We start from the raw sequence: 26,203 nt of genomic DNA, 5'->3' as shown, positions 1-26,203 counted from the left end.
ATGTAGGTAGGGGTGAAGTGACTATACATAGATAATAAACAGAGAGTAGCAGCAGTGTACATGTAGGTAGGGTGAAGTGACTCTGCATAGATAATAAACAGAGAGTAGCAGCAGTGTACATGTAGGTAGGGGTGAAGTGACTATGCATAGATAATAAACAGAGAGTAGCAGTGTACATGCAGGTAGGGGTGAAGTGACTATGCATAGATAATAAACAGAGAGTAGCAGCAGTGTACATGCAGGTAGGGGTGAAGTGACTATGCATAGATAATAAACAGAGAGTAGCAGCAGTGTACAAAACAAATTGGGGGAGGGGGGTCAATGCAATTTTTTGTTCAGCAGTCATACGGCTTGGGGGTAGAAGCTGTTATGGAGACTTTTGGTCCAAGACTTGGTGCTCCGGTACCGCTTGCCATGCGGTAGCAGAGAGAACAATCTGAATTGGGTGACTGGAGTCTTTAACAATTTTTCGGGCCTTTCTTTGACACCGCCTGGTATATAGGTTCCTGATGGCAGGAACCTTGGCCACATTGATGTACTGGGCCGTATGTATCACCCTCGGTAGCACCTTACAGTCAGATGCCGAGCAGTTCCCATATCAAGCGGTGACACAACCGGTCAGAATGCTCTCGATGGTTGCAGCTGTAGAACTTCTTGAGGATCTGAGGACCCATGCCAAATATTTTCAGTCCCCTGAGAGGGAAAAGGTGTTGTTGTGCCGTCTTAACGACTGTCTTGGTGTGTTTGGACCATGATAGTTTGTTGGTGATGTGGACACCAAGGAAATTGATGTGATGTGGACACCAATCAGGCCCCCGAGGACTGGAATTACCCAGGCCTGGTCTAGGGTATCCGGGATGATGCTGTTGATGTGAGCCATACCCAGCCTATCAAAGTACTTCATGGCTACCGACGTAAGTGCTACGGGGCGGTAATCATTTAGGCAAGTTTCCTTCGTTTCCTTGGGCACAGAGACTATGGTGGTCTGCTTGAAACATGTAGGTATTACAGACTCGGTCAGGGAGAGGTTGGAAATGTCAGTGAAGACACTTGCCAGTTGGTCAGCGCATACTTTGAGTACACATACTGATAATTCGTCTGGCCCGTGTCTTTGTGAATGTTGACCCGTTTAAAGGTCTTGCTCACATCGGCTACCGAGAGCGTTATCACACAGTTGTCCGGAACAGCTGGTGCTCTCATGCATGCTTCAGTGTTGCTTGCCTCAAAGCGAGCATAAAAGGCATTTAGCTCATCTGGTAGATTCGCTTCACTGGGCAGCTCGCGGCTTTCCCTTTGTAGTCCGTAATAGTTTTCAAGCCCTGCCACATCCGACGAGCGTCAGAGCCGGTGTAGTACGATTCAATCTTAATCCTGTATTGACGCTTTGCCTGTTTGATGGTTCGTTTGAGGGCGTAGCAGGAAATCTTATAAGCATCCGGATTAGTGTCCCGCTCCTTGAAAGTGTGTGTGTGTGTTTGAGGACTGGAGTGTGTGTCCAAATGTCACACAAGTGCCCATCAGAGACATGACTCTCTCTGTATTCTGTATTCTCCCTGTAACTCCCACAGGAGGAATCCCTAATTAGAATCACAAATATGGGATTAATTCACACTGCAACACACTGTAAAATATTACATGACATTCTATCTGTGTGTGTGTGTGTGTGTGTGTGTGTGTGTGTGTGTGTGTGTGTGTGTGTGTGTGTGTGTGTGTGTGTGTGTGTGTGTGTGTGTGTGTGTGTGTGTGTGTGTGTGTGTGTGTGTGTGTGTGTGTGTGCGCCTGCGTGCGTGCGAAGTGTGAAGTGTGTGTCTCTGAGGGTTTACCTGATCTTTAGTTCATTCACAAACTTAATTCATAGCTAATGACCTGCTAAAGCAATCAACCTGCAATAGGAATCAACCTGCTATAGAAATCAACCTGCTAAAGCAATCAACCTGCAATAGGAATCAACCTGCTATAGGAATCAACCTGCTATAGGAATCAACCTGCTATAGGAATCAACCTGCTATAGGAATCAACCTGCTATAGGAATCAACCTGCTATAGGAATCAACCTGCTATAGGAATCAACCTGCTATAGGAATCAACCTGCTATAGGAATCAACCTGCTATAGGAATCAACCTGCTATAGGAATCAACCTGCTATAGGAATCAACCTGCTATAGGAATCAACCTGCTATAGGAATCAACCTGCTATAGGAATCAACCTGCTATAGGAATCAATCTGCTATAGGAATCAACCTGCTATAGGAATCAACCTGCTATAGGAATCAACCTGCTATAGGAATCAACCTGCTATAGGAATCAACCTGCTATAGGAAACATCCTGCTATAGGAATCAACTTACTGTAGGAATCAACTTGCTATAGGAATCAACCTGCTATAGGAATCAACCTGCTATAGGAATCAATCTGCTATAGGAATCAACCTGCTATAGGAATCAACCTGCTATTGGAATCAACCTGCTATAGGAATCAACCTGCTATAGAAAACAACCTGCTATAGGAATCAACCTGCTATAGGAATCAACCTGCTATAGGAATCAACCTGCTATAGGAATCAACCTGCTATAGGAGTCAACCTGCTATAGGAATCAACCTGCTATGGGAATCAATCTGCTATAGGAATCAATCTGCTATAGGAATCAACCTGCTATAGGAATCAACCTGCTATAGGAATCAACCTGCTATAGGAATCAACCTGCTATAGGAATCAACCTGCTATAGGAATCAACCTGCTATAGGAATCAACCTGCTATAGGAATCAACCTGCTATAGGAATCAACCTGCTATAGGAATCAACCTGCTATAGAAAACAACCTGCTATAGAAATCAACCTGCTATAGGAATCAACCTGCTATAGGAATCAACCTGCTATAGGAATCAACCTGCTATAGGAATCAACCTGCTATAGGAATCAACCTGCTATAGGAATCAACCTGCTATAGGAATCAACCTGCTATAGGAATCAACCTGCTATAGGAATCAACCTGCTATAGGAATCAACCTGCTATAGGAATCAACCTGCTATAGAAAACAACCTGCTATAGGAATCAACCTGCTATAGGAATCAACCTGCTATAGGAATCAACCTGCTATAGGAATCAACCTGCTATGGGAATCAATCTGCTATAGGAATCAACCTGCTATAGAAATCAACCTGCTATGGGAATCAATCTGCTATAGAAATCAACCTGCTATAGAAATCAACCTGCTATAGAAATCAACCTGCTATAGAAATCAACCTGCTATAGGAATCAACCTGCTATAGGAATCAACCTGCTATAGGAATCAACCTGCTATAGAAATCAACCTGCTATAGAAAACAACCTGCTATAGAAATCAACCTGCTATAGAAATCAACCTGCTATAGAAATCAACCTGCTATAGGAATCAATCTGCTATAGGAATCAACCTGCTATAGGAATCAACCTGCTATAGGAATCAATCTGCTATAGGAATCAACCTGCTATAGGAATCAACCTGCTATTGGAATCAACCTGCTATAGAAAACAACCTGCTATAGGAATCAACCTGCTATAGAAATCAACCTGCTATAGGAATCAATCTGCTATAGGAATCAATCTGCTATAGGATTCAACCTTCTATAGGATACCAGCCGTCCTTCCAGGAACTTGACCCCTCAAGCCTCTTACCTGTTTGTCCTCAGATCCAGGATGGGATAAGAGCATTCTTCTAATGTCATTGTTTCTGAGAAAATTAGAGGTTAGAGGGGAACCAGTGTAACAGAGGGTTATCAAAATCAGCTGTTTTAATAAACGTCTACACAGCTGTCCACAAATGTGGTCTGAATCAGAATGTGTCCAAGATCAGGACACATGATGCATGTTAGCACCTGGTATAAACAGGGATTATATGTGTGTTTTGGGAGAGTTGGGATTAAATCCAAAAGATACAAATATTTCCGTTTCCTGTTGACAATGGACAATCATGTAATCTTCTTATTTTACCGCTTGTGTGTGGCTTCGTGTTTGTGTGAAGCCTCATTCCCAAACTGCAGTCACGAAAGGCATCGACAGAATTTTCACCTAGTCAGCTCGGGGATTCGAATCAGAGCTCTTTTTTGTTACTGGCCCAACGCTCTTAACTGATCTTAACTGCTAACCAGCCTATTATCCTATCCTATTATCCTAGACTATTAACCTAGCCTATTATCCTAGACTATTAACCCAGCCTATTATTCTAGACTATTAACCTATCCTATTATCCTAGACTATTAACCCAGCCTATTATTCTAGACTATTAACCTATTACCCTATCCTATTATCCTAATAACCTATTATCCTATCCTATTATCCTAGACTATTAACCTAGCCTATTATCCTAGACTATTAACCCAGCCTATTATTCTAGACTATTATCCTATCCTATTATCCTAGACTATTAACCCAGCCTATTATCCTATCCTATTATCCTAGACTATTAACCCAGCCTATTAACCCAGCCTATTATCCTAGACTATTAACCCAGCCTATTAACCCAGCCTATTATCCTAGACTATTAACCCAGCCTATTAACCTAGACTATTAACCTAGACTATTATTCTAGACTATTAACCTAGCCTATTATTCTAGACTATTAACCCAGCCTATTATTCTAGACTATTAACCTAGCCTGTTATTCTAGACTATTAACCTAGCCTATTATTCTCGACTATTAACCCAGCCTATTATTCTAGACTATTAACCTAGCCTATTAACCTAGCCTATTATTCTAGACTATTAACCTAGCCTATTATCCTAGCCTATTATCCTAGACTATTAACTTAGCCTATTATTCTAGACTATTAACCTATTACCCTGGTCTATTATCCTAGACTATTATCCTAGCCTATTATTATTTTAGCGTATTATCCTAGCCTATTATCCTAGCCTATTATCTTAGTCTATTATCCTAGACTATTAACCTATTACCCTGGCCTACTAACCTAGCCTATTATCCTAGACTATTAACCTAGCCTATTAACCTAGCCTATTATCCTAGACTATTATTATTTTAGCTTATTATCCTATCCTATTTTCCTAATAGCCTATTATCCTAGCCTATTATCTTAGTATATTTTCCTAATAGCCTATTATCCTAGCCTATTATCCTATTATCCTATTTTCCTAATAGCCTATTATCCTAGCCTATTATCTTAGTCTATTATCCTAGACTATTAACCTATTACCCTGGCCTATTAACCTAGCCTATTATCCTAGACTATTAACCTAGCCTATTAACCTAGCCTATTATCCTAGACTATTAACCTAGCCTACTAACCTAGCCTATTATCCTAGACTATTAACCTAGCCTATTAACCCAGCCTATTATCCTAGACTATTAACCTAGCCTATTAACCTAGACTATTAACCTAGCCTATTATCCTAGACTATTAACCTATTACCCTGGCCTATTAACTTAGCCTATTAACCTAGCCTATTATCCTAGACTATTAACCTAGCCTATTATCCTAGACTATTATCCTAGACTATTAACCTAGCCTATTATTCTAGACTATTAACCTAGCCTATTAACCTAGCCTATTATCCTAGACTATTAACCTAGACTATTATCCTAGACTATTAACCTAGCCTATTATTCTAGACTATTAACCTAGCCTATTATCCTAGACTATTATCCTAGATTATTAACCTAGCCTATTATCCTAGACTATTAACCTATTACCCTGGCCTATTAACTTAGCCTATTAACCTAGCCTATTAACCTAGCCTATTATTCTAGACTATTAACCTAGCCTATTATCCTAGCCTATTAACCTAGCCTATTATTATTTTAGCTTATTATCCTATCCTATTTTCCTAATAGCCTATTATCTAGCCTATTATCTTAGTATATTACCCTATTAGCCTATCACCCTATCCTATTATCCTAAATATGTACCAATACACCTGGCGCTTGCCTCAACTGCCCTATGGCTGGGCTATCCCACGCGTTGTGGAGACACTGCAGAATGGTTGTGTCAAAATGTTAGCCCAGACCACATTGTATCACAAACCCCAATATTAGGTGTACCAAAACCGTTGTGTCAAATGCGTTGTAGGCTACATCAGTTGTACAACCTGAGTATGTATGGGTCCATAGAGAGACATGTACTGTCACCTCCTTCCAAGTCCTTAAAAAAGGATTCATTCATCATTCTACGCTACTCAATGAGCCTGTAATGGGTCTAATATTAGAGTTAAAGACCTATTGTGAGAAACAGACAGGAGGCTTTAACGTTACCTGAGGACAATAGTAATGTAATAGTAAATAACTATATCAGGAATCAAAACAGACTGCAGTGTGGTTTAATGATCTATTTGTGTTTTATTGGTTTTGTTTAATAAGGGCTATTTAGGTATTTGTAAGCTCATTTAGATGAATTCATTAGCTTTTTAAATGTTATTTAGGGACTGATGTTGATCCACTGTTCCCTACCACCTTCATCTTTCTCCCACAAGTGGTGGCTTTGAGACATTACCGTTTCTCCCATAGCAAAGTGGTGTACCCCTCACCGTACAGCATGGTGTGAATTACAACCTTGATTTACAGACAGTAATTCTACTCCATTCTATGATATGCTATCATATCTCTAGTGATTGTCTAGCACAATCAATGTCTCCTTGAATCTTGGCAGTGCAGGATTAAAGTGTATTGTGTGAGCTGCAGGCATGTTGATAAGACATTGCACAGAAGCACATTAGTCAAGGTACTGCTAACAGCAATGGAGGCTCCTCAAAGGAGGAAGGGCGAGGACCATCCTCATAAGTGAATTTAATAAAAATAGAAATAGTGAAACAGTACACAAGTTGAAGGAGAAACAAGCGAGGTAGAGAGAGCTAGCTATATTTCATAGCATTTTTGTTCAACTTTTACTTAAAGATGCACGGTGTATAAATTGCTCTGCCACTTCCTTATTGCTTATTGTAATAGAAATAAGGCCATGCTCATGAAAAACAAAAATCATCCTCCCTAATCTTTAACGGCACTTCCAAGACAGTGTGCACTTCCAAAATAGTGTGCACTTTCAAGATAGGGGGGAAATATTTGCACACAAAACGACGGACTTTGGGTTTATTTTTCAGTCTTGAAAGTTTATAACAACTTCTGAATAATATAACATGAAATAAACAAAAATAACAATAGATTTCTGAAATTAATATATTTTTTTCACACCCCAGAAGTACATTACAATAATAATGAAAAAGTAGCTTGGAAAAACATCACAGGAAGAATCATCCCATACAGCTCTCCTCATTGGCTGAAGAATAGAAAAAGAAGGAATAGACCAAATTCTATTCAATTCTATTCTTTCAGTACATAACAATACGCAACGTACTACCGGCAGTTCATAGTGGGACAACGTAGACCAGAGTAAAGATGTGAATCGGTGGTGTAAAATACTTAATTAAAAATACTTTAAAGTACTACTTATAAAGTTTTTTTTTTTTTGGTATCTGTACTTTACAATTTATATTTTTGACAACTTTTACTCGACTACACTCCTAAAGAAAATCATGTATTTTTTACTCCATATATTTTCCCTGCCACCCAAAAGTACTCCTTACATTTCGACAGGAATAAAAGTACTCCTGGTCCAATTCACGCCCTTTCAAGAAAACATCCCCGGTCATCCCTACTGCCTCTGATCTGGCAGACTCACTAAACACACATGCTTAGTTTGTAAATGATGTCTGAGTGTTGGAGTGTGCCCCTGGCTCTCTGTAAATGATGTCTGAGTGTTGGAGTGTGTGCCCCTGGCTCTCTGTAAATGATGTCTGAGTGTTGGAGTGTGCCCCTGGCTCTCTGTAAATGATGTCTGAGTGTTGGAGTGTGTGCCCCTGGCTCTCTGTAAATGATGTCTGAGTGTTGGAGTGTGCCCGTGGCTCTCTGTAAATGATGTCTGAGTGTTGGAGTGTGTCCCTGGCTCTCTGTAAATGATGTCTGAGTGTTGGAGTGTGCCCCTGTCTCTGTAAAAGATGTCTGAGTGTTGGAGTGTGCCCCTGGCTCTCTGTAAATGATGTCTGAGTGTTGGAGTGTGTCCCTGGCTCTCTGTAAATGATGTCTGAGTGTTGGAGTGTGTCCCTGGCTCTCTGTAAATGATGTCTGAGTGTTGGAGTGTGCCCCTGGCTCTCTGTAAATGATGTCTGAGTGTTGGAGTGTGCCCCTGGCTCTCTGTAAATGATGTCTGAGTGTTGGAATGTGCCCCTGGCTCTCTGTAAATGATGTCTGAGTGTTGGAGTGTGCCCCTGGCTCTCTGTAAATGATGTCTGAGTGTTGGAGTGTGTGCCCCTGGCTCTCTGTAAATTATGTCTGAGTGTTGGAGTGTGCCCTGCGTACCCGTAAAAGAAAAAGAAAAAAAAGAGAATTGTGCCATCTGGTTTACTAAATATAAGGAATTTGAAATGATTTATTTAAAACCAAATACTTTTAGACTATTACTCAAGTAGTATTTTATTGAGTGACTATCACTTTTACTTGAGTCATTTTCTATTAAGGTGTGGAGTGGATTTAATTATCAACCTATTGTTGCATTCAACGATAGATTACTAGTAAAAATCGAATACAAAAGCTTGAGTGATTGGCATTATCATACACAGTACATCATCATAGGATAGGGTCTTTGATTGGTTGACCGGGAAACACTTTTGTTGTCAGGAGGAGGACAACAGTCAATAGTTTTGTGAAATGGGAAAAAAATGACGACCTTTTGGAGATAAAATAAATGAATGATGAAAAAATCTCACGCCCGTATCTAAATAAAGCTGATATAATTATACTTTTTTTCTATATATATATATATAAAATACTGTTTCATTTATTGATGCCATACTTTGTACAATATTTGTGAGTGAATGAGTGAATGAATGAATCCATGAATAAATGCAATGAGTGAAGCAGAGTGAACAAACAAAAATAACCCAGAAATTCGTATTATAGCTAAATACCTATTTTATGTCTTACATAATATACACATTGAATTACTTACATGAAGAGAAATAAGGCCAGTAGTTAACAGGCTGGGAGACAGTGTTAACAGTGTTAGTTAATAGCACCAAGGAGAATTATTATTTTTTATTTTTTATAAAAAAGAACAATGGAAAGATTCATTAAAAAAAATGTAAGCCTAGAAAATAATCAGTCTCGCTAAGAAAGCTCATCAGTGCATCTGTTCTCTTTGATGTTCCGAGGTCAAAGTGCCGATTTGGTAACAACAAAACTAAAAAAATACTAAAAACTAAAAAAATAGCACATCTGTCTAAAAACAAAATGATGTACCTCGTCTGTGCCAATAACCAAAAATCCACATGTATTATTTTGGTAACATTTAATTTTAATGGGTCCTTATTACAGTGTAATCACATATGTAATTACACTGTATCAAATATTGTAGTTAATTGTAATAACTAACTTATAGTTACACTGTGATAACAATATGTAACTGGTGGTAATTGCTGTTACACACAGGGGTGTGACAACAAATGGTTGTTACCATGCTTGTTATAGATGTTACAGTTTCCGAAAGTATCCCAACGCACCATATTTCAGCCTGCACAAACCACGTGATAAGTGTTAGCCAATTAAAAACCGACCACTACATTGACACAACTCTGCAAAAAAAAGATCTGGAGCCTGATTCCCAGGTCCAAAGGCAACAAAGGGTTCCCAAATGGTTCACATCAAAAACATTGTTTAAATGATTTAATGGTGCATTTGACAATTGGTCAATTACTTTAATTAAACATTTTTAGACACATAAACAGTTATGGTCATTTGTGCCAAAGCCTATTAATCTTGGTTGAATATATAAATGCACTTAAAATGGTCATAAGACAAACTCTTATTCCATCATGTAACTTTGCAAGGGTTTTGCTGTTGAGGAACATTTAACATAGGTAGTTAGCTGGCCTTGTGTTGGCTAGATAGCTAGCTAGCAAATGTTAGCTGGCCTTGTGTTGGCTAGCTAGCTAGCAAATGTTAGCTGGCCTTGTGTTGGCTAGCTAGCTAGCAAATGTTAGCTGGCCTTGTGTTGGCTAGCTAGCTAGCAAATGTTAGCTGGCCTTGTGTTGGCTAGATAGCGAGCTAGCAAATGTGAGCTGGCGTTTTTATTGGGCCTACCAACTAGGCTAGCTAGCTAGTTTTTTTTTACCATCTACGGAATAGACTTTCCATGCAATCTGTTGAGATTTTTTGGGATTAGCTAGCAGAAATAATGACATTGTACTTATACATATATTACATGTACTCTGTTGTGTACTAGTGTGTTTATTTTCTCACTTTGATGGTGCTTCCAGAAGCGTTATAATGAGGTCCAAGCTGTCGGGATGGGCAATGTACTATATAAGTACACGTTAATTACAAGTAAGTATCCATCAAGATACACTTCATTTTAACGTTCTGAAATCCTTTGTAACAGTAATTACATTGTACTTGTACTTATATTATATGTAGTCCGCGGTGTACTTGTGGGTTTATCCTCCCACATAATGGACAACATACATAATCATTGTAAGTAAAATATTTATTATAATCCGGTATAGACACCCATATGGTAGACTCCAGTCAGTGAGGTTGTCCTATACCTGATCTGTTTTTGGAAACTCAACCAAGTTGATACACTTTTTTGGGGGAAACTGCTAACAACAACGAGCGGAGATTTTGAAGTGTGCGCGAACACGGGTAATTAGAGCCTATTGAGCCTCCAAACTTTGTAATCTTGGATCCAGAACATCTGTCCAGAAGAGATTACAACCTTGTGACAGTTAACACTTATTGGTGAATTTAGTGGAGACATTTGTAACAAGCATGGTAAGCACGGTAACAAGCATGGTAACAAGCATGGTAAGCACGGTAACAAGCATGGTAACAAGCATGGTAACAAGCATGGTAACAAGCACGGTAACAAGCATGGTAAGCATGGTAACAAGCATGGTAAGCATGGTAACAAGCATGGTAACAAGCATGGTAAGCATGGTAACAAGCATGGTAAGCATGGTAACAAGCATGGTAAGCATGGTAACAAGCATGGTAACAAGCATGGTAACAAGCATGGTAACAAGCATTTGTTGTTACACCCCTGTAATTACAGACTGAAATTATCACCAGTTACATGTTGTTATTACAGTGTAACTATGAGTTATTACAATTAAATACAATATTTGATACAGCGCAATTACACATTTAATTACACTGTAATCAGGACCCCTTAAAATGAAGTGTTACCATTATTGATAACACTTTATATATATATATATATTCTCTGCGAAATACAGAAAAAATTTCAACAAAATGCACTTTTGTCACACATTCACCATGGCACCTTTTGTGGATTTTGTGTGTTTCTTTTTGACGTACTTGAGGTAAGTAAAAAGAATAAAAGATTAAATAAATTCATTTTATCAACATTTTTTCTTTTCTTGCTGTGTTGCACAGTAGCACCAATGAAGTTGCTGTTTCCGGAAGACAATGCACCATTGGAGTTCCACCTTGTTCTCACGGAGACGTCAACATCACCCCCACTCCGCCCGCCTGCCGCCATTGTCGTTGTCGGTCGTCCCCGGCAACGGTTGCCACCGCGCTGTTACGTCCTCTTCATACAGACCACACAGCGGCTAATGCGCGTCGATAGGTTACCTGCCTTCAGCGTCTCTGACTGTGGCTTCCTGTTATGGGTCAGGGGTTAGAGGTCAGGGGTTGGCATCACTGTATGATCACTGGGATCTTTAGATCGTATATGAAAATAACCAATCTGTTTAGCTAGCACTTCCAGTTATAGCTAGAGTGCACTATATAGGGAATAGGGTGCTATTTCAGTAGCAACATCAGTGTCTTGTACCTAAACATTTCCTGTTTGAAAAATCATTGGTCGATTGATTGATGGTACCTGAACATTTCTGATTGGTCGACAGTGGCCAGCCAGAAGCTGTATGTGTTGCCATAGTAGTTGCAGGTCCCTCGGCCGTGACACTCGATGAAGGGAGAGCTCCGGAACTCCTCTAGACAGGAGCCAGGAGAGGCCAGAGCCTGACCAGAGCCCTCAGCACCTGCACTGGTGTGCTGTTAGAGAGGGAGGTGGAGGGACAGATAGAAGAGAAGAAGAAGAGTGAAATAAAGAGGAAGTTGTGTGTGGATATAGTGGGCTTTGAATATGTGTTAACACATTTAAAATGTAAAACTTGATTCATGTGTACCTTGGCAAGGGTTGGTTGGCATGTGTGTGTGTCTGTGAGTGAGTGAGTTGTGTGAGTGTGTGAGTGAGTGAGTGAGTTGTGTGAGTGAGTGAGTGAGTGTGTGTGTGTGTGTGTGTGAGTGAGTGAGTGAGTGAGTGAGTGAGTGAGTGAGTGAGTGAGTGAGTGTGTGAGTGTGTGAGTGAGTGAGTGAGTGAGTGAGTGAGTGAGTGTGTGTGTGTGTGTGTGTGTGTGTGTGTGTGTGTGTGTGTGTGTGTGTGTGTGTGTGTGTGTGTGTGTGTGTGTGTGTGTGTGTGTGTGTGTCTGTGTGTGTGTCTGTGTGAGTGAGTGAGTGAGAGTGGTAGTGTGTGTCTGTGAGTGTGAGTGTGAGTGTGAGTGTGTGTGTGTGTGTGTGTGTGTGAGTAGTGTGAGTCTGTATGTGTGAGTGTGAGTGTGTGTGTGTGTGTGTGAGTGTGAGTGTGTGTGTGTGTGTGTGTGTGTGTGTGTGTGTGTGTGTGTGTGTGTGTGTGTGTGTGTGTGTGTGTGTGGTAGTGTGAGTCTTTGTCTGTGTGTACCATCATGAAGGAGTATCCGATCCACAGTGGTTCCCAGTAGCTGGGGCAGGTGGGGATCTGAATGGTTTGACTGTGTACAGCGATCACCATGGCAGGGGCCTCACACACTGCACACCTAATAACACACACAGAGGAGTTAAACACACGCTTTTAACATCTAGTCTCATATATCTTAACGCTCACACTGCCTTTACTTTTGAATCAAAGTTTGCCAGACTCTTTTGCCAGACTCTTTTGCCAGACTCTTTTGCCAGACTCTTTTGCCAGACTCTTTTGCCAGCTCACTTCACCTATTTGATGGTCTGAGTCCTCTTTGCATTCACATTGTTATGTTTAGAAAAGGAACCAATAGATTTTTTCCCCACCCACCAGCATTCACTCAATGTACTAGGTAAAAGTACAGGACAAGCCATTCCATCAGAACGTGCGATCGTACAGCGAGATGTACCTACTTCACATGGAGGTTGGCGGCACCTTAATTGGGGAGGACGGGCTCATGGTAACGGCTGGAGCGGAATCAGTGGAATGGTTTCCATGGTTTCCATGTGTTTGATGCCATTCCATTCGCTCCGTTACCATGAGCCCGTCCTCCCCTCAGCAGCCTCCACTGACCTACTTACATTTTGGAAACTAATATTCAGGGAGGGGTTGGAAATAAAAAATAATTTTTCAATCATTTAGTTGTGAACAGAATCATTATTTTTCATTCAGTTCCACTGTTCCAACCAGCAAAGTGCAGTTTTGATCCGATCCAAGGCTGGTTTTATAGTGTACCTTTCGCTTATTTTTAAACCTCTGAAATATATGTCTTTTTTACATTTAGCGTGACATTAAATGACTTCACCAATCCGTGTGGACAGAGCAGCTTGCTGTGGAACGGGTAAGTGTGGACAGAGCAGCTTGCTGTGGAGTGGGTAAGTGTGGACAGAGCAGCTTGCTGTGGAACGGGTAAGTGTGGACAGAGCAGCTTGCTGTGGACAGAGCAGCTTGCTGGGTAAGTGACAGGACAGAGTGTGGCAGCTTGCTGTGGAGTGGACAGAGCAGGTGGAGTGGGTGTGGAAAGAGCAGCTTGCTGTGGAGCTTGCTGTGGAGTGGGTAAGTGTGGACAGAGCAGCTTGCTGTGGAGTGGGTAAGTGTGGACAGAGCAGCTTGCTGTGGAGTGGGTAAGTGTGGACAGAGCAGCTTGCTGTGGAGTGGGTAAGTGTGGACAGAGCAGCTTGCTGTGGAGTGGGTAAGTGTGGACAGAGCAGCTTGCTGTGGAGTGGGTAAGTGATTTCATCTGTATAGGAAAGTTGTTACGAGCAAGTTGTATTTTGCTGCAACAGCCTGGTTTCATAATAACGGAGCAGGGCGCAAGATGCAAATGAAATTTAGAGGGGGAGGTGCGAGCGAGAGAGGATGGAGGAAGCTTGTCTTGAAGCACTCTGCATCTTGTTTGGGGGATGCATTATCTGAATTAGGTCCACAGAATTACACCAACGGAGGAGCTGCCTTTATGGAGGAACTCTGAATGTCTTTGAACTTCTGTGTTGGTTTAACTTTGGACCAGAGAAAATGTTAGCTAGCTATCTTAACAAACTTGTGTGTGCAAAGCAGCACTAAAATTAGAAACACGTCTTACGTTTTTGTAGTAAATAAATCCAATGTGAAACGTGATAACTATAGTATCCTTAACTAGTATTGAAAAAGTAAATCCATTCTTCTCTGATTAAACATCTCTCCCTAATTTATGAATTACGCTTGTAACATTGTCAGTAGGCTACAGTAACCTATGATTCAGAGGGGGAGGGGCTACAGTAGCCTATGCTTCGGAGGGGGAGGGGCTACAGTAACCTATGCTTCGGAGGGGGAGGGGCTACAGTAACCTACACTTCTGAGGGGGAGGGGCTACAGTAACCTACGCTTCAGAGGGGAGGGGCTACAGTAACCTATGCCCCAGAGGGGGAGGGGCTACAGTAACATATGCTTTCAAGGGGGAGGGGCTGCAGTAACCTATGCTTCTGAGGGGAGGGGCTACAGTAACCTATGCTTTAGAGGGGGAGGGGCAGGTAGTCTACACGTATTGTACACCCACTGGCAAAGACTTCCAACTGGCAGGCTGACACTGGAATAACTTTCTGAGTGACAGAGTGAGGGCTTTGCATAGGTGCATTGTTGACATTTTTGTGGGACTGCAAAAAAAATGCCCGGAACGTAAAATAACATTATTAACTTGTTCCCATGTTTTAAAATAACGGTTATGTTCCAGAACAGTATATATAAGTTTCATTTTGGGTTCGGGTTCTGTTGCTGAAATAATAGTGTTATTTTACGGTTTTCGGTTCTGTTCCCTGAACCCTTGAAAAACATTGCATTTAGTTAAAAGATTAGACATAATCATTGTAATCAGAAGATAATATTGACATTTTACATCAATATTACATGTAAATATTATTGGTGACAGATTAAATAGCAGAAGAATAACTGAAGATGAAATAATGCTGTAGTAGTCTAGTGTCAGTAGTCTAGTGTCAGTAGTCTAGTGTCAGTAGTCTAGTGTCAGTAGTCTAGGGTCAGTAGTCTAGGGTCAGTAGTCTAGTGTCAGTAGTCTAGTGTGAGGGGTTATGTCAGTAGTCTAGTGTGAGGGGTTATAGTCAGTAGTCTAGTGTGAGGGGTTATAGTGTCAGTAGTCTAGTGTGAGGGGTTGTGTCAGTAGTCTAGTGTGAGGGTAGTTATGTCAGTAGTCTAGTGTGAGGGTTATATCAGTAGTCTAGTGTGAGGGGTTATGTCAGTAGTCTAGTGTGAGGGGTTATGTCAGTAGTCTAGTGTGAGGGGTTATGTCAGTAGTCTAGTGTGAGGGGTTATGTCAGTAGTCTAGTGTGTGAGTGGTAGTTAGTGTCAGTAGTCTCAGTGTGAGGGGTTATGTCAGTAGTCTAGTGTGAGGGGTTATGTCAGTAGTCTAGTGTGAGTGGTAGTTATGTCAGTAGTCTAGTGTGAGGGTTATAGTGTCAGTAGTCTAGTGTGAGGGGTTAGTGTCAGTAGTCTAGTGTGTAGGGGTTAGTCTGTCAGTAGTCTAGTGTGAGGTAGTTATGTCAGTAGTCTAGTGTGAGGGTTATAAGTGTCAGTAGTCTAGTGTGAGGGTTAGTGTCAGTAGTCTAGTGTGAGGGGTTATGTCAGTAGTCTAGTGTGAGTGGGTTATATCAGTAGTCTAGTGTAGAGGGTAAACAGTGTTGCGGTAGTCTAGTGTGAGGGAAACAGTGTTGTCGGTAGTCTAGTGTGAGGGGTTATGTCAGTAGTCTAGTGTGAGGGGTTATATAAGTAGTCTAGTGTGAGGGTTATGTCAGTAGTCTAGTGTGAGGGGTTAGTGTCAGTAGTCTAGTGTGAGGGGTTATGTCAGTAGTCTAGTGTGTGAGGTAGTTATAGTCAGTAGTCTAGTGTGAGGGGTTATGTCAGTAGTCTAGTGTGAGGGTTATGTCAGTAGTCTAGTGTGAGGGGTTATATCAGTAGTCTAGTGTGAGTCTTGGGGAAACAGTGTTGCGGTAGTCTAGTGTGAGGTAGTTATGTCAGTAGTCTAGTGTGAGGGGTTATATCAGTAGTCTAGTGTGAGGGGTTATGTCAGTAGTCTAGTGTGAGTCTAGGGTTATGTCAGTAGTCTAGTGTGAGGGGTTATGTCAGTAGTCTAGTGTGAGGGGTTATATAGGGTCAGTAGTCTAGTGTGAGGGGTTATGTCAGTAGTCTAGTGTGTAGGGGTTATGTCAGTAGTCTAGTGTGAGGGGTTATAGTCAGTAGTCTAGTGTGAGGGGTTATGTCAGTAGTCTAGTGTAGAGGGGTTATATCAGTAGTCTAGTGTGAGGGGTCAAACAGTGTTGCGGTAGTCTAGTAGTCTAGTGTGTAGTCTAGGGTAGTTATGTCAGTAGTCTAGTGTGAGGGTTATATCAGTAGTCTAGTGTGAGGGGTTATGTCAGTAGTCTAGTGTGAGTGGGTTATGTCAGTAGTCTAGTGTGAGGGGTTATGTCAGTAGTCTAGTGTGAGGGGTTATGTCAGGGAAACAGTGTTGTCGGTAGTCTAGTGTGTGGTGTCAGGAATAATGACAAGTCTAGTGTCAGTAGTCCTAGGGGAGCTAGTTTTTTTCAGTCATTGTCTAGTGTCCTAATCAGTGTCAGTAGTCGTCAGTAGTCTAGTGTCGATCTCAGACCTCCTAGTCTAGTGTCAGAGTTGTCTCAGCTTCAGTAGTCTAGGGTTCTTTTGAGGGTCTGAATTCACTTGGTAGTGTTTAGTCCTGCACTAGTGTCAAAAAATGCACTGAGTTCACAAAAAAATTCTCAATTAGACCAAGTGTGAAAACACCCTTAGATGTTATCAAATCATAGTCTAGTGTCCCTATTGTAGTCTAGTGTCAGTAGTCCCACCCTCCCTCCCTCCCTACCTGCTGATGAAAGGTTTGATGCCTTCTCCGTGTGATAGGGGCCATACTCATGGGCATGGGCATGGGTGTAGACAGCCAATAGGTCAGTAGTCGTTACGGGAGGCGTAGTTAGTGTCAGTAGTCACGTTGTTGATGTTACAGAACATGAATGGCATGGTGCTGAACAGTAGTCTAGTGTGAGGGGATGTCGAAACAGTAGCAACTACCAGCAGTACCTGACAAATGAGATGTCAGTAGAGAGGGGTTATGGGAAACAGTAGAGTGAGAGGATGTCAAGAGGGAGGGGAGGAAAGGGGATGTCAGGAGAGAGGAAAGAGGGAGGGGAGGAAAATGGGAGGGGAGCTTTTTTTCACATTGAAAGAGGGAGGAGAGGGGGAAAGATGGAGTGTTTACCCTGCACTAAAAAAATGACTGAGTTCACAAAAAAAAAGACCAAGGGAGATGTTATCAAATCATAGAGAGGATGAAAGGTTTGATGGGGAGGCCAAAGCATGGGAGGGGAGGCCAATAAAGAGGGAGGGAGAGGTTAAGAACAGGGAGGGGAGGCAACTACCAAGTACCTGGAGAGGAGAGGAAAGAGGGAGGGGAGAGGAGGAAGAGGGAGGGGAGGAAAGAGGGAGGAGAGGAAAGAGGGAGGAGAGGAAAGAGGGAGGGGAGGAAAGAGGGAGGAGAGGAAAGAGGGAGGAGAGGAAAGAGGGAGGGGAGGAAAGAGGGAGGAGAGGAAAGAGGGAGGAGAGGAAAGAGGGAGGGGAGGAAAGAGGGAGGAGAGGAAAGAGGGAGGGGAGGAAAGAGGGAGGAGAGGAAAGAGGGAGGGGAGGAAAGAGGGAGGAGAGGAAAGAGGGAGGGGAGGAAAGAGGGAGGAGAGGAAAGAGGAAAGAGGGAGGAGAGGAAAGAGGGAGGGGGAGGAAAGAGGGAGGGGAGGAAAGAGGGAGGAGAGGAAAGAGGGAGGGGAGGGAGGGAGGAAGAGGGAGGAGAGGAAAGAGGGAGGAGAGGAAAGAGGGAGGGGAGGAAAGGGAACAGAAGAAAACAGGAAAAAATAAGTGAAGAGAAGATTTGAGGTTAATACTGTGAGTTGCTTCTCTCACAACAACAACCATCTGTGTTCATGAATGTCATCGTGTATCTCCAGTCTCCATTCTTACCCAGGTCATGTCTGTGCGCCCTCTCATTACTCTCTCTCTCTGTGTGTGTGTGTGTGTGTGTGTGTGTGTGTGTGTGTGTGTGTGTGTGTGTGTGTGTGTGTGTGTCATGTCTGTGCGCCCTCTCATTGTCTCTCTGTGTGTGTGTGTGTGTCTTACCTAGGTCATGTCTGTGCGCTCTCTCATTACTCTCTGTGTGTGTGTGTGTGTCTTACCTAGGTTATGTCTGTGCGCCCTCTCATTACTCTCTCTGTGTGTGTGTGTCTTACCTAGGTCATGTCTGTGCGCCCCTCTCATTCTCTCTCTCTGTGTGTGTGTGTGTGTGTGTGTGTCTTACCTAGGTCATGTCAGTGCGCCCTCTCATTACTCTCTCTCTGTGTGTTTGTGTGTGTGTGTCTTACCGAGGTCCTGTCCGTGTGCCCTCTCATTACTCTCTCTGTGTGTTTGTGTGTGTGTGTCTTACCGAGGTCCTGTCCGTGTGCCCTCTCATTACTCTCTCTCTCTCTGTGTTTGTGTGTGGTGTGCCCTCTCATTACTCTCTCTCTCTCTGTGTGTGTGTGTGTCTTACCTAGGTCATGTCTGTGCACCCTCTCATTACTCTCTCTCTCTCTGTGTGTGTGTGTGTGTGTGTGTGTGTGTGTGTGTGTGTGTGTGTGTGTGTGTGTGTGTGTGTGTGTGTGTGTGTGTGTGTGTGTGTGTGTGTGTGTGTGTGTGTGTGTGTGGTTGTCTGTGTGCCCTCTGTGTGTGTCTGTCTGTGTGTGTGTGTGTGTCTTACCTAGGTTATGTCTGTGCGCCCTCTCATTACTCTCTCTCTCTCTGTGTTTGTGTGTGTGTGTCTTACCGAGGTCCTGTCCGTGTGCCCTCTCATTACTCTCTCTCTGTGTGTGTGTGTGTGTCTTACCTAGGTCCTGTCCGTGTGCCCTCTCATTACTCTCTCTCTCTGTGTGTTTGTGTGTGTGTGTCTTACCGAGGTCCTGTCCGTGTGCCCTCTCATTACTCCCTCTCTCTGTGTGTTTGTGTGTGTCTTACCTAGGTCATGTCTGTGCGCCCTCTCATTACTCTCTCTCTGTGTGTGTGTGTCTTACCTAGGTCCTGTGTGTGCCCTCTCATTACTCTCTGTGTGTGTGTGTGTCTTACCTAGGTCATGTCTGTGCACCCTCTCATTACTCTCTCTCTGTGTGTGTGTGTGTGTCTTACCGAGGTCCTGTCCGTGTGCCCTCTCATTACTCTCTCTGTGTGTGTGTGTGTCTTACCGAGGTCCTGTCCGTGTGCCCTCTCATTACTCTCTGTGTGTGTCTTACTGAGGTCCTGTCCGTGTGCCCTCTCATTACTCTCTCTCTCTCTGTGTGTGTGTGTGTGTTGTGTGTGTGTGTCTTACCTAGGTCATGTCTGTGCGCCCTCTCATTACTCTCTCTGTGTGTGTGTGTGTGTCTTACCTAGGTCCTGTCCGTGTGCCCTCTCAATACTCTCTGTGTGTGTGTGTGTGTCTTACCTAGGTCCTGTCCGTGTGCCCTCTCATTACTCTCTGTGTGTGTGTGTGTCTTACCTAGGTCATGTCTGTGCACCCTCTCATTACTCTCTGTGTGTGTGTGTGTGTGTGTCTTACCTAGGTCATGTCTGTGCGCCCTCTCATTACTCTCTCTGTGTGTGTGTGTCTTACCTAGGTCATGTCTGTGCGCCCTCTCATTACTCTCTGTGTGTGTGTGTGTGTGTCTTACCTAGGTCATGTCTGTGCGCCCTCTCATTACTCTCTCTGTGTGTGTGTGTCTTACCTAGGTTATGTCTGTGCGCCCTCTCATTACTCTCTCTGTGTGTGTGTGTCTTACCTAGGTCATGTCTGTGCGCCCTCTCATTACTCTCTCTGTGTGTTTGTGTGTGTGTGTCTTACCGAGGTCCTGTCCGTGTGCCCTCTCATTACTCTCTGTGTGTGTGTGTGTCTTACCTAGGTCATGTCTGTGCACCAATATCATTACTCTCTCTCTGTGTGTGTGTGTGTGTCTTACCGAGGTCCTGTCCGTGTGCCCTCTCATTACTCTCTCTGTGTGTGTGTGTGTCTTACCGAGGTCCTGTCCGTGTGCCCTCTCATTACTCTCTCTGTGTGTGTGTGTCTTACCTAGGTCCTGTCCGTGTGCCCTCTCATTACTCTCTCTCTGTGTGTGTGTGTCTTACCGAGGTCCTGTCCGTGTGCCCTCTCATTACTCTCTCTCTCTGTGTGTGTGTGTCTTACCTAGGTCCTGTCCGTGTGCCCTCTCATTACTCTCTGTGTGTGTGTGTGTGTGTCTTACCGAGGTCCTGTCCGTGTGCCCTCTCATTACTCTCTGTGTGTGTGTGTGTCTTACCGAGGTCCTGTCCGTGTGCCCTCTCATTACTCTCTGTGTGTGTGTGTGTCTTACCTAGGTCCTGTCCATGTGCCCTCTCATTACTCTCTGTGTGTGTGTGTGTGTGTCTTGTGAGGTCCTGTCCGTGTGCCCTCTCATTACTCTCTGTGTGTGTGTGTGTGTGTGTGTGTGTGTCTTACCGAGGTCCTGTCCGTGTGCCCTCTCATTACTCTCTGTGTGTGTGTGTGTGTGTGTCTTACCGAGGTCCTGTCCGTGTGCCCTCTCATTACTCTCTGTGTGTGTGTGTGTCTTACCGAGGTCCTGTCCGTGTGCCCTCTCATTACTCTCTGTGTGTGTGTGTGTGTGTGTCTTACCGAGGTCCTGTCCGTGTGCCCTCTCATTACTCTCTGTGTGTGTGTGTGTCTTACCGAGGTCCTGTCCGTGTGCCCTCTCATTACTCTCTGTGTGTGTGTGTGTGTGTCTTACCGAGGTCCTGTCCGTGTGCCCTCTCATTACTCTCTGTGTGTGTGTGTGTCTTACCCAGGTCCTGTCCGTGTGCCCTCTCATTACTCTCTGTGTGTGTGTGTGTCTTACCGAGGTCCTGTCCGTGTGCCCTCTCATTACTCTCTGTGTGTGTGTGTGTCTTACCGAGGTCCTCTCCGTGTGCCCTCTCATTACTCTCTGTGTGTGTGTGTGTCTTACCGAGGTCCTGTCCGTGTGCCCTCTCGTTGCCCTGTACGTAGAGCAGAGAGAACCCGTCGTAGATGAGGCTGGTCCCTTCGGGGCAGATAGGGACATATTCAGCCTGGCTGTGTCTCGAGATCAGGAAGCCATGGGTCACAGAGGCTGAGCCGGGGTTACCTGGGGGACCCTGCTGACCATCTGAACCAGTGGGACCTGGGTACCCACGCTGACCTGAGAACAGGGGATAGAATGGACATTAAACAACTCAGTACACTTAATGAACAATACTATAGTTGACTTGATTTGAGTTTATTTGACAGTTCTTGAGCTATGTATTGGAGAGTAGGAGACTAGGAGAGATATAGGAGACAAAGGGGACAATAATAATAACATGACATTAATATGAATATGATTGATATTAATATGAAACCATTTTAATAAATGGTTCCAGCATGGAGTATCATTTGGCCAAACTATTTCTGGTTCGCTCTGGCAGACCTGGGCCAAAACGTGAAAAAACCTCTCAAATACTTGGTTCAGTTTGGTCGGTACAGTGGACCCTGTGGAATAGTCCCAAAAATGGAAAACTTCAAGCTAAATCAAATGCACCTCAATGTATTTGATCAAGGTTTGTCAATGACTCAATCTTGTCTATACTGTCCAGTCATTGACACAGAGAACAAGGAACATTAAGAACTCAATGAACAGTAGGCTACTATACTATACAGTAGGCTACTATACTATACAGTAGGCTACTATACTCTTCTTGATCTATGTATTATAATGACTATTGACTAATGATGATACGGTGCATTCAGAAAGTATTCAGACCCCTTGACTTTTTCCACATTGTGTTACGTTACAGACTTATTCTACAAATGATTAAATAGTTTTCCCCCCTTATCAATCTACACACAATACTTCGTAATGACAAAGCTTAAAACAGGCTTTTAGAAAATTTTGCAAATGTATAAAAACCCTCCTGAAATATCAGACCCTTTACTCAGTACTTGACAGAGCAAAATCGACACAATCTTGTCTCGGAGCTCTACGGACAATTCCTTCAACCTCATGGCTTGGTTTTTGCTCTGAAATGCACTGTCAACTGTGGGACCTTATACAGACAGGTGTGTGACTTTCCAAATCATGTCGGGGCGGCAAGTAGCCAAGTGGTTAGAGTGTTGAACTACTAACCGGAAGGTTACAAGATCGAATCCCTGAGCTGACAAGGTAAAAATCTGCCGTTCTGCCCCTGAACAACAGCATAAGAATGTGTTCTAAACTGACTGTAAAATAAATGTCCAATCAATTGAATTTACCACAGGTGGACTCCAATCAAGTTGTAGAAACATCTCAAGGATGATCAATGGAAACAGGATGCACCTAGGCTCAATTTAGAGTCTCATAGCAAAGGGTCAGAATACTTACATAAATAAGATATTTCTGTTTGATTTTTTAACTTGCAAACATTTCTAAAAACATGTTTTCGCTTTGTCATTATGGGGTATTGTGTGTAGATTGCAGAAAAATAACTATATATTTAATCCATTTTAGAAAAGGCTGTAACGCAACAAAATATGAAAAAAGTCAAGGGGTCTGAATATTTACAGGCACTGAACATGACTGACATACACAATGGAAGGTTAGGTCTGTGTAACATAGAATATGTACTCCATGAGATTTGAAACATTATTCGTAGGCTAGATGGAAGGTTAGGTCTGGACGGCAAGTAGCCTAGCGGTCAAGAGCATTGGGCCAGCAACCGAAAGGCTGCGCTGACTAGGTGAAAAATCTGTTGCTGTGCCCTTGAGCAAGGCTAAGGACCTGAGCCAGATGGAAGGTTAAGTCTGTGTAACATAGAGTATGTAGTTCAGGAGGTTTGAACCATTATTAGTGTTCTATGGACCTGAGCAATCTTACCTGGCTGTCCGGCGGGTCCAGAGTCTCCCTTGCGGCCGAAAGCTCCACTGAATCCTGGGGGTCCTTCAGGACCGGGGTCCCCTGGTTGACCGGGCTGACCTGAAACAGACCAGAGGACTCAGTGAGTGGTTTCCATTTGCGGGAAAAACTAGCTTCCTCCAGTAACTAGCTAACTGCAGCTTTAAGCCTTCTCTGGCAAAACAAAGCTGACTGTAAACTTTATAAATTAAGTCCTGTGTCAAACAGACACTGGGTGTGACAGTCCAATGACCTGAGCGTCCCTCCTGTCCGGGGGGTCCTTGGGAGCCACGGTTGCCTGGCAGACCTGAAGGGCCAGGGGGGCCACGTTCTCCCTTCAGCATGATGGGGGTCGCAGCGACACCCGGGTCACCTTGGTTTCCTGGAGTTAACAAAGACGGGGGTCAGAGTGTATGTGTGTGTGTGTAGTGTGTGTGTATGTGTGTGTGTAGTGTGTGTGTGTGTGTGATCGCTAACAGACACCCACTGCTTTCAGCCATTCATCTTTCTGGTGCTTCTCCTTTAGGGTGCAACACTAGACTCACCAGCAGGACCAGGATCTCCAGGATCTCCAGGCAGACCGGATGATCCAGGGCTTCCAGATTCTCCCTTTAGTCCTGGAGTGGAAAAGAGAGGTAGAGAGAGTAAGGGAGGAAAGAGGGAAGGGAGGAAAGAGGGAGAGGAAGGAGGGAGGAAAAGGGAGAGAGAGGAGGAGAGAGGGAAAAGGAGGAGAGAGGGAGGAGAGAAGGAGGGAAGGAGTGAAGAGAGATGGAGGAGAGAGGGAGAGGGGAGGAGAGAGGGAGAGGGAAGGAGTGGAGAGAGATGGAGGAGAGAGGGAGAGGGAAGGAGTGGAGAGAGAGAGGGAAGGAGTGGAGAGAGAGAGGGAGGAGAGAGGGAAAAGGAGGAGAGAGGGAGGAGAGAAGGAGAGGGAAGGAGTGGAGAGAGAGGGAGGAGAGAGGAAGGAGAGAAGGAGAGGGAAGGAGTGGAGAGAGAGATGGAGGAGAGAGGGAGAGGGAAGGAGTGGAGAGAGAGGGAGGAGAGAGGAAGAAGAGAAGGAGAGGGAAGGAGTGGAGGGAGTCAAAGTCAGTGTTGATAATGTCAATGTTGTTGCTAATGTAATCGTATGTAATAATGCTGTTACTCGTTTACCTGGGAATCCGGGAACGCCGGGAAGTCCAATGTCTCCCTTCAGCCCGCTGCCTCCAGGAGGGCCAGGAATACCCTGGTCACGTGATAGGAGAGAGGTCATGGGTTATGTAACATCACAATCCCAGATGGAATTCTAATTTACTTCACACAATCCCAAACCGACCCATAGCCCCTTTCCCTGGGTTAGGATCTATATTTGAGCGGAGAGGATCAATGAAAGCAATTTGGTTCATGATTGAAATGGAATTGATCCTGCTATCAATATCTATGGATCTAAGTTGTTTGGTTCCTTACTGGGAATCCGGGCGATCCCAATTCTCCCTTCGCTCCGGGGAAACCAGGGGATCCGGAAGATCCAGGGATTCCCTTCTCACCTTTGGTCCCTCCGCTGCCCCCAAGGCCACGAGGACCCTCTGGGCCAGGAGGACCTTCACACACAGAGGTCAGAGGTTAGAGATAACAAACTCCTCAACCTGACATTATAACAAAAAACAATATTAGTAACACTATCTGATCCATCTCTATGGTTACTGTAGAACACTATCTGATCCATCTCTATGGTTACTGTAGAACACTATCTGATCCATCTCTATGGTTACTGTTAAACACTATCTGATCCATCTCTATGGTTACTGTAGAACACTATCTGATCCATCTCTATGGTTACTGTAGAACACTATCAGATCCATCTCTATGGTTACTGTACTAACCTGTTATACAGTTAGTTTTATGAAACTCACCCATTCAAATTTCACTGTAGCTGTATTACCTACTACACATACAACCATTTAAAATACAGTATGAATCAGAGGATGCTATTGGGAGGAGCTATTGGAGGATGGGCTCATTGTAATTGCTGGAATGGAATGAATGTAACGGAGTCAAATAAGAGGATTCCATATGTTTGATACCGTTCCATTCATATCATCCCAGCCATTACAATGAGCCCATCCTCCTGTAGCTCCTCCCACCATCATCTTCTGGTATGAATACAGTACAAAGGGGGAGGGGGGAGTGTGTGTTCAAGTGTGTTTTGTTTATTTTGGGGTGTATTCTTGTGTGTGTAAAGTTTATGTGTAGCCCACAGTCCTTTGTTAGGCTACACAACCCATCCTGAAAAATTAAGAATGGTTAGCAAATCAGCAACGTGGTAAAGTCGTACCCAATCCAACAAAACGCTAGCTAGTGCCAGGCTGTTTGTGCTATCATTCCAACAATGTAATGGAGTTGACAAGAGTACAAACGGATCAGGGACCAGGGCTAAAAAAATGGCCGCTATTCAATATGAACACAAATCAGTATTATCACAACAGAACAACAGTGGTCATCATCATCAATCACCATGGACTCTAACCTGGAGGACCTAAGTATCCCAGTATTCCCTGTATCACAGAGCCGTGCGGCAGAATGTGCAGGGGTAAAACAAGAGTTAGACACAGGATAACTAACATCCGCCTCAGCCAGATCTCAAGGCAAACAAAATAACTGTTTTAAGAAATCAAATCTTATGCAGCTTATTTTCAATATCGTTATTTAAATGAATAGCTGCTTGGGGTTTGGCTGTGTACATATATGATGAAACGGAAGTATTTGTAATAGTTTGAAAGGGAGAGCTAAATAGTGTCAGTTCTTAAAGTATTTAATGATAATGGAGAAAATGCTAACATCTCTATATTGTCTTACACGACATAATGCTAAATTCATGTCGATCAACTACTTAATCAACAAATGAGTCAATTCCAAGATTAACACAATTACTGTATTTAGTGTTAGAAGTTTATGTGTTAATAACTAACATGATTCATTCGAATTATCATCAGAAACAGT

The 26,203-nt window shown here is 43.4% G+C and overlaps 1 protein-coding gene across 1 annotated transcript in view; it reads right to left on the bottom strand.

Moving 5' to 3' along the window:
• Positions 1–7,144: 7,144 nt before the first annotated feature.
• Positions 7,145–26,203, bottom strand: part of LOC118369198 (collagen alpha-5(IV) chain-like) — a 124,224-nt gene continuing 105,165 nt past the window's right edge. The window contains 13 exon segments of the mRNA XM_052497668.1: positions 7,145–11,664; positions 11,886–12,058; positions 12,744–12,858; positions 17,149–17,177; positions 17,179–17,232; positions 17,235–17,315; positions 17,347–17,363; positions 21,308–21,520; positions 23,210–23,308; positions 23,481–23,609; positions 23,773–23,844; positions 24,377–24,449; positions 24,671–24,804. Coding sequence (XP_052353628.1) covers positions 11,583–11,664; positions 11,886–12,058; positions 12,744–12,858; positions 17,149–17,177; positions 17,179–17,232; positions 17,235–17,315; positions 17,347–17,363; positions 21,308–21,520; positions 23,210–23,308; positions 23,481–23,609; positions 23,773–23,844; positions 24,377–24,449; positions 24,671–24,804 — 1,271 coding nt within the window. The 3' untranslated portion in view covers positions 7,145–11,582.

This window comes from Oncorhynchus keta, chromosome 35 (assembly GCF_023373465.1).
Source record: "Oncorhynchus keta strain PuntledgeMale-10-30-2019 chromosome 35, Oket_V2, whole genome shotgun sequence".
Lineage (NCBI taxonomy): Eukaryota > Metazoa > Chordata > Actinopteri > Salmoniformes > Salmonidae > Oncorhynchus > Oncorhynchus keta.
Note: the sequence above shows the minus strand (reverse complement) of the source record. Positions and strands in the feature narration are given on the sequence as shown.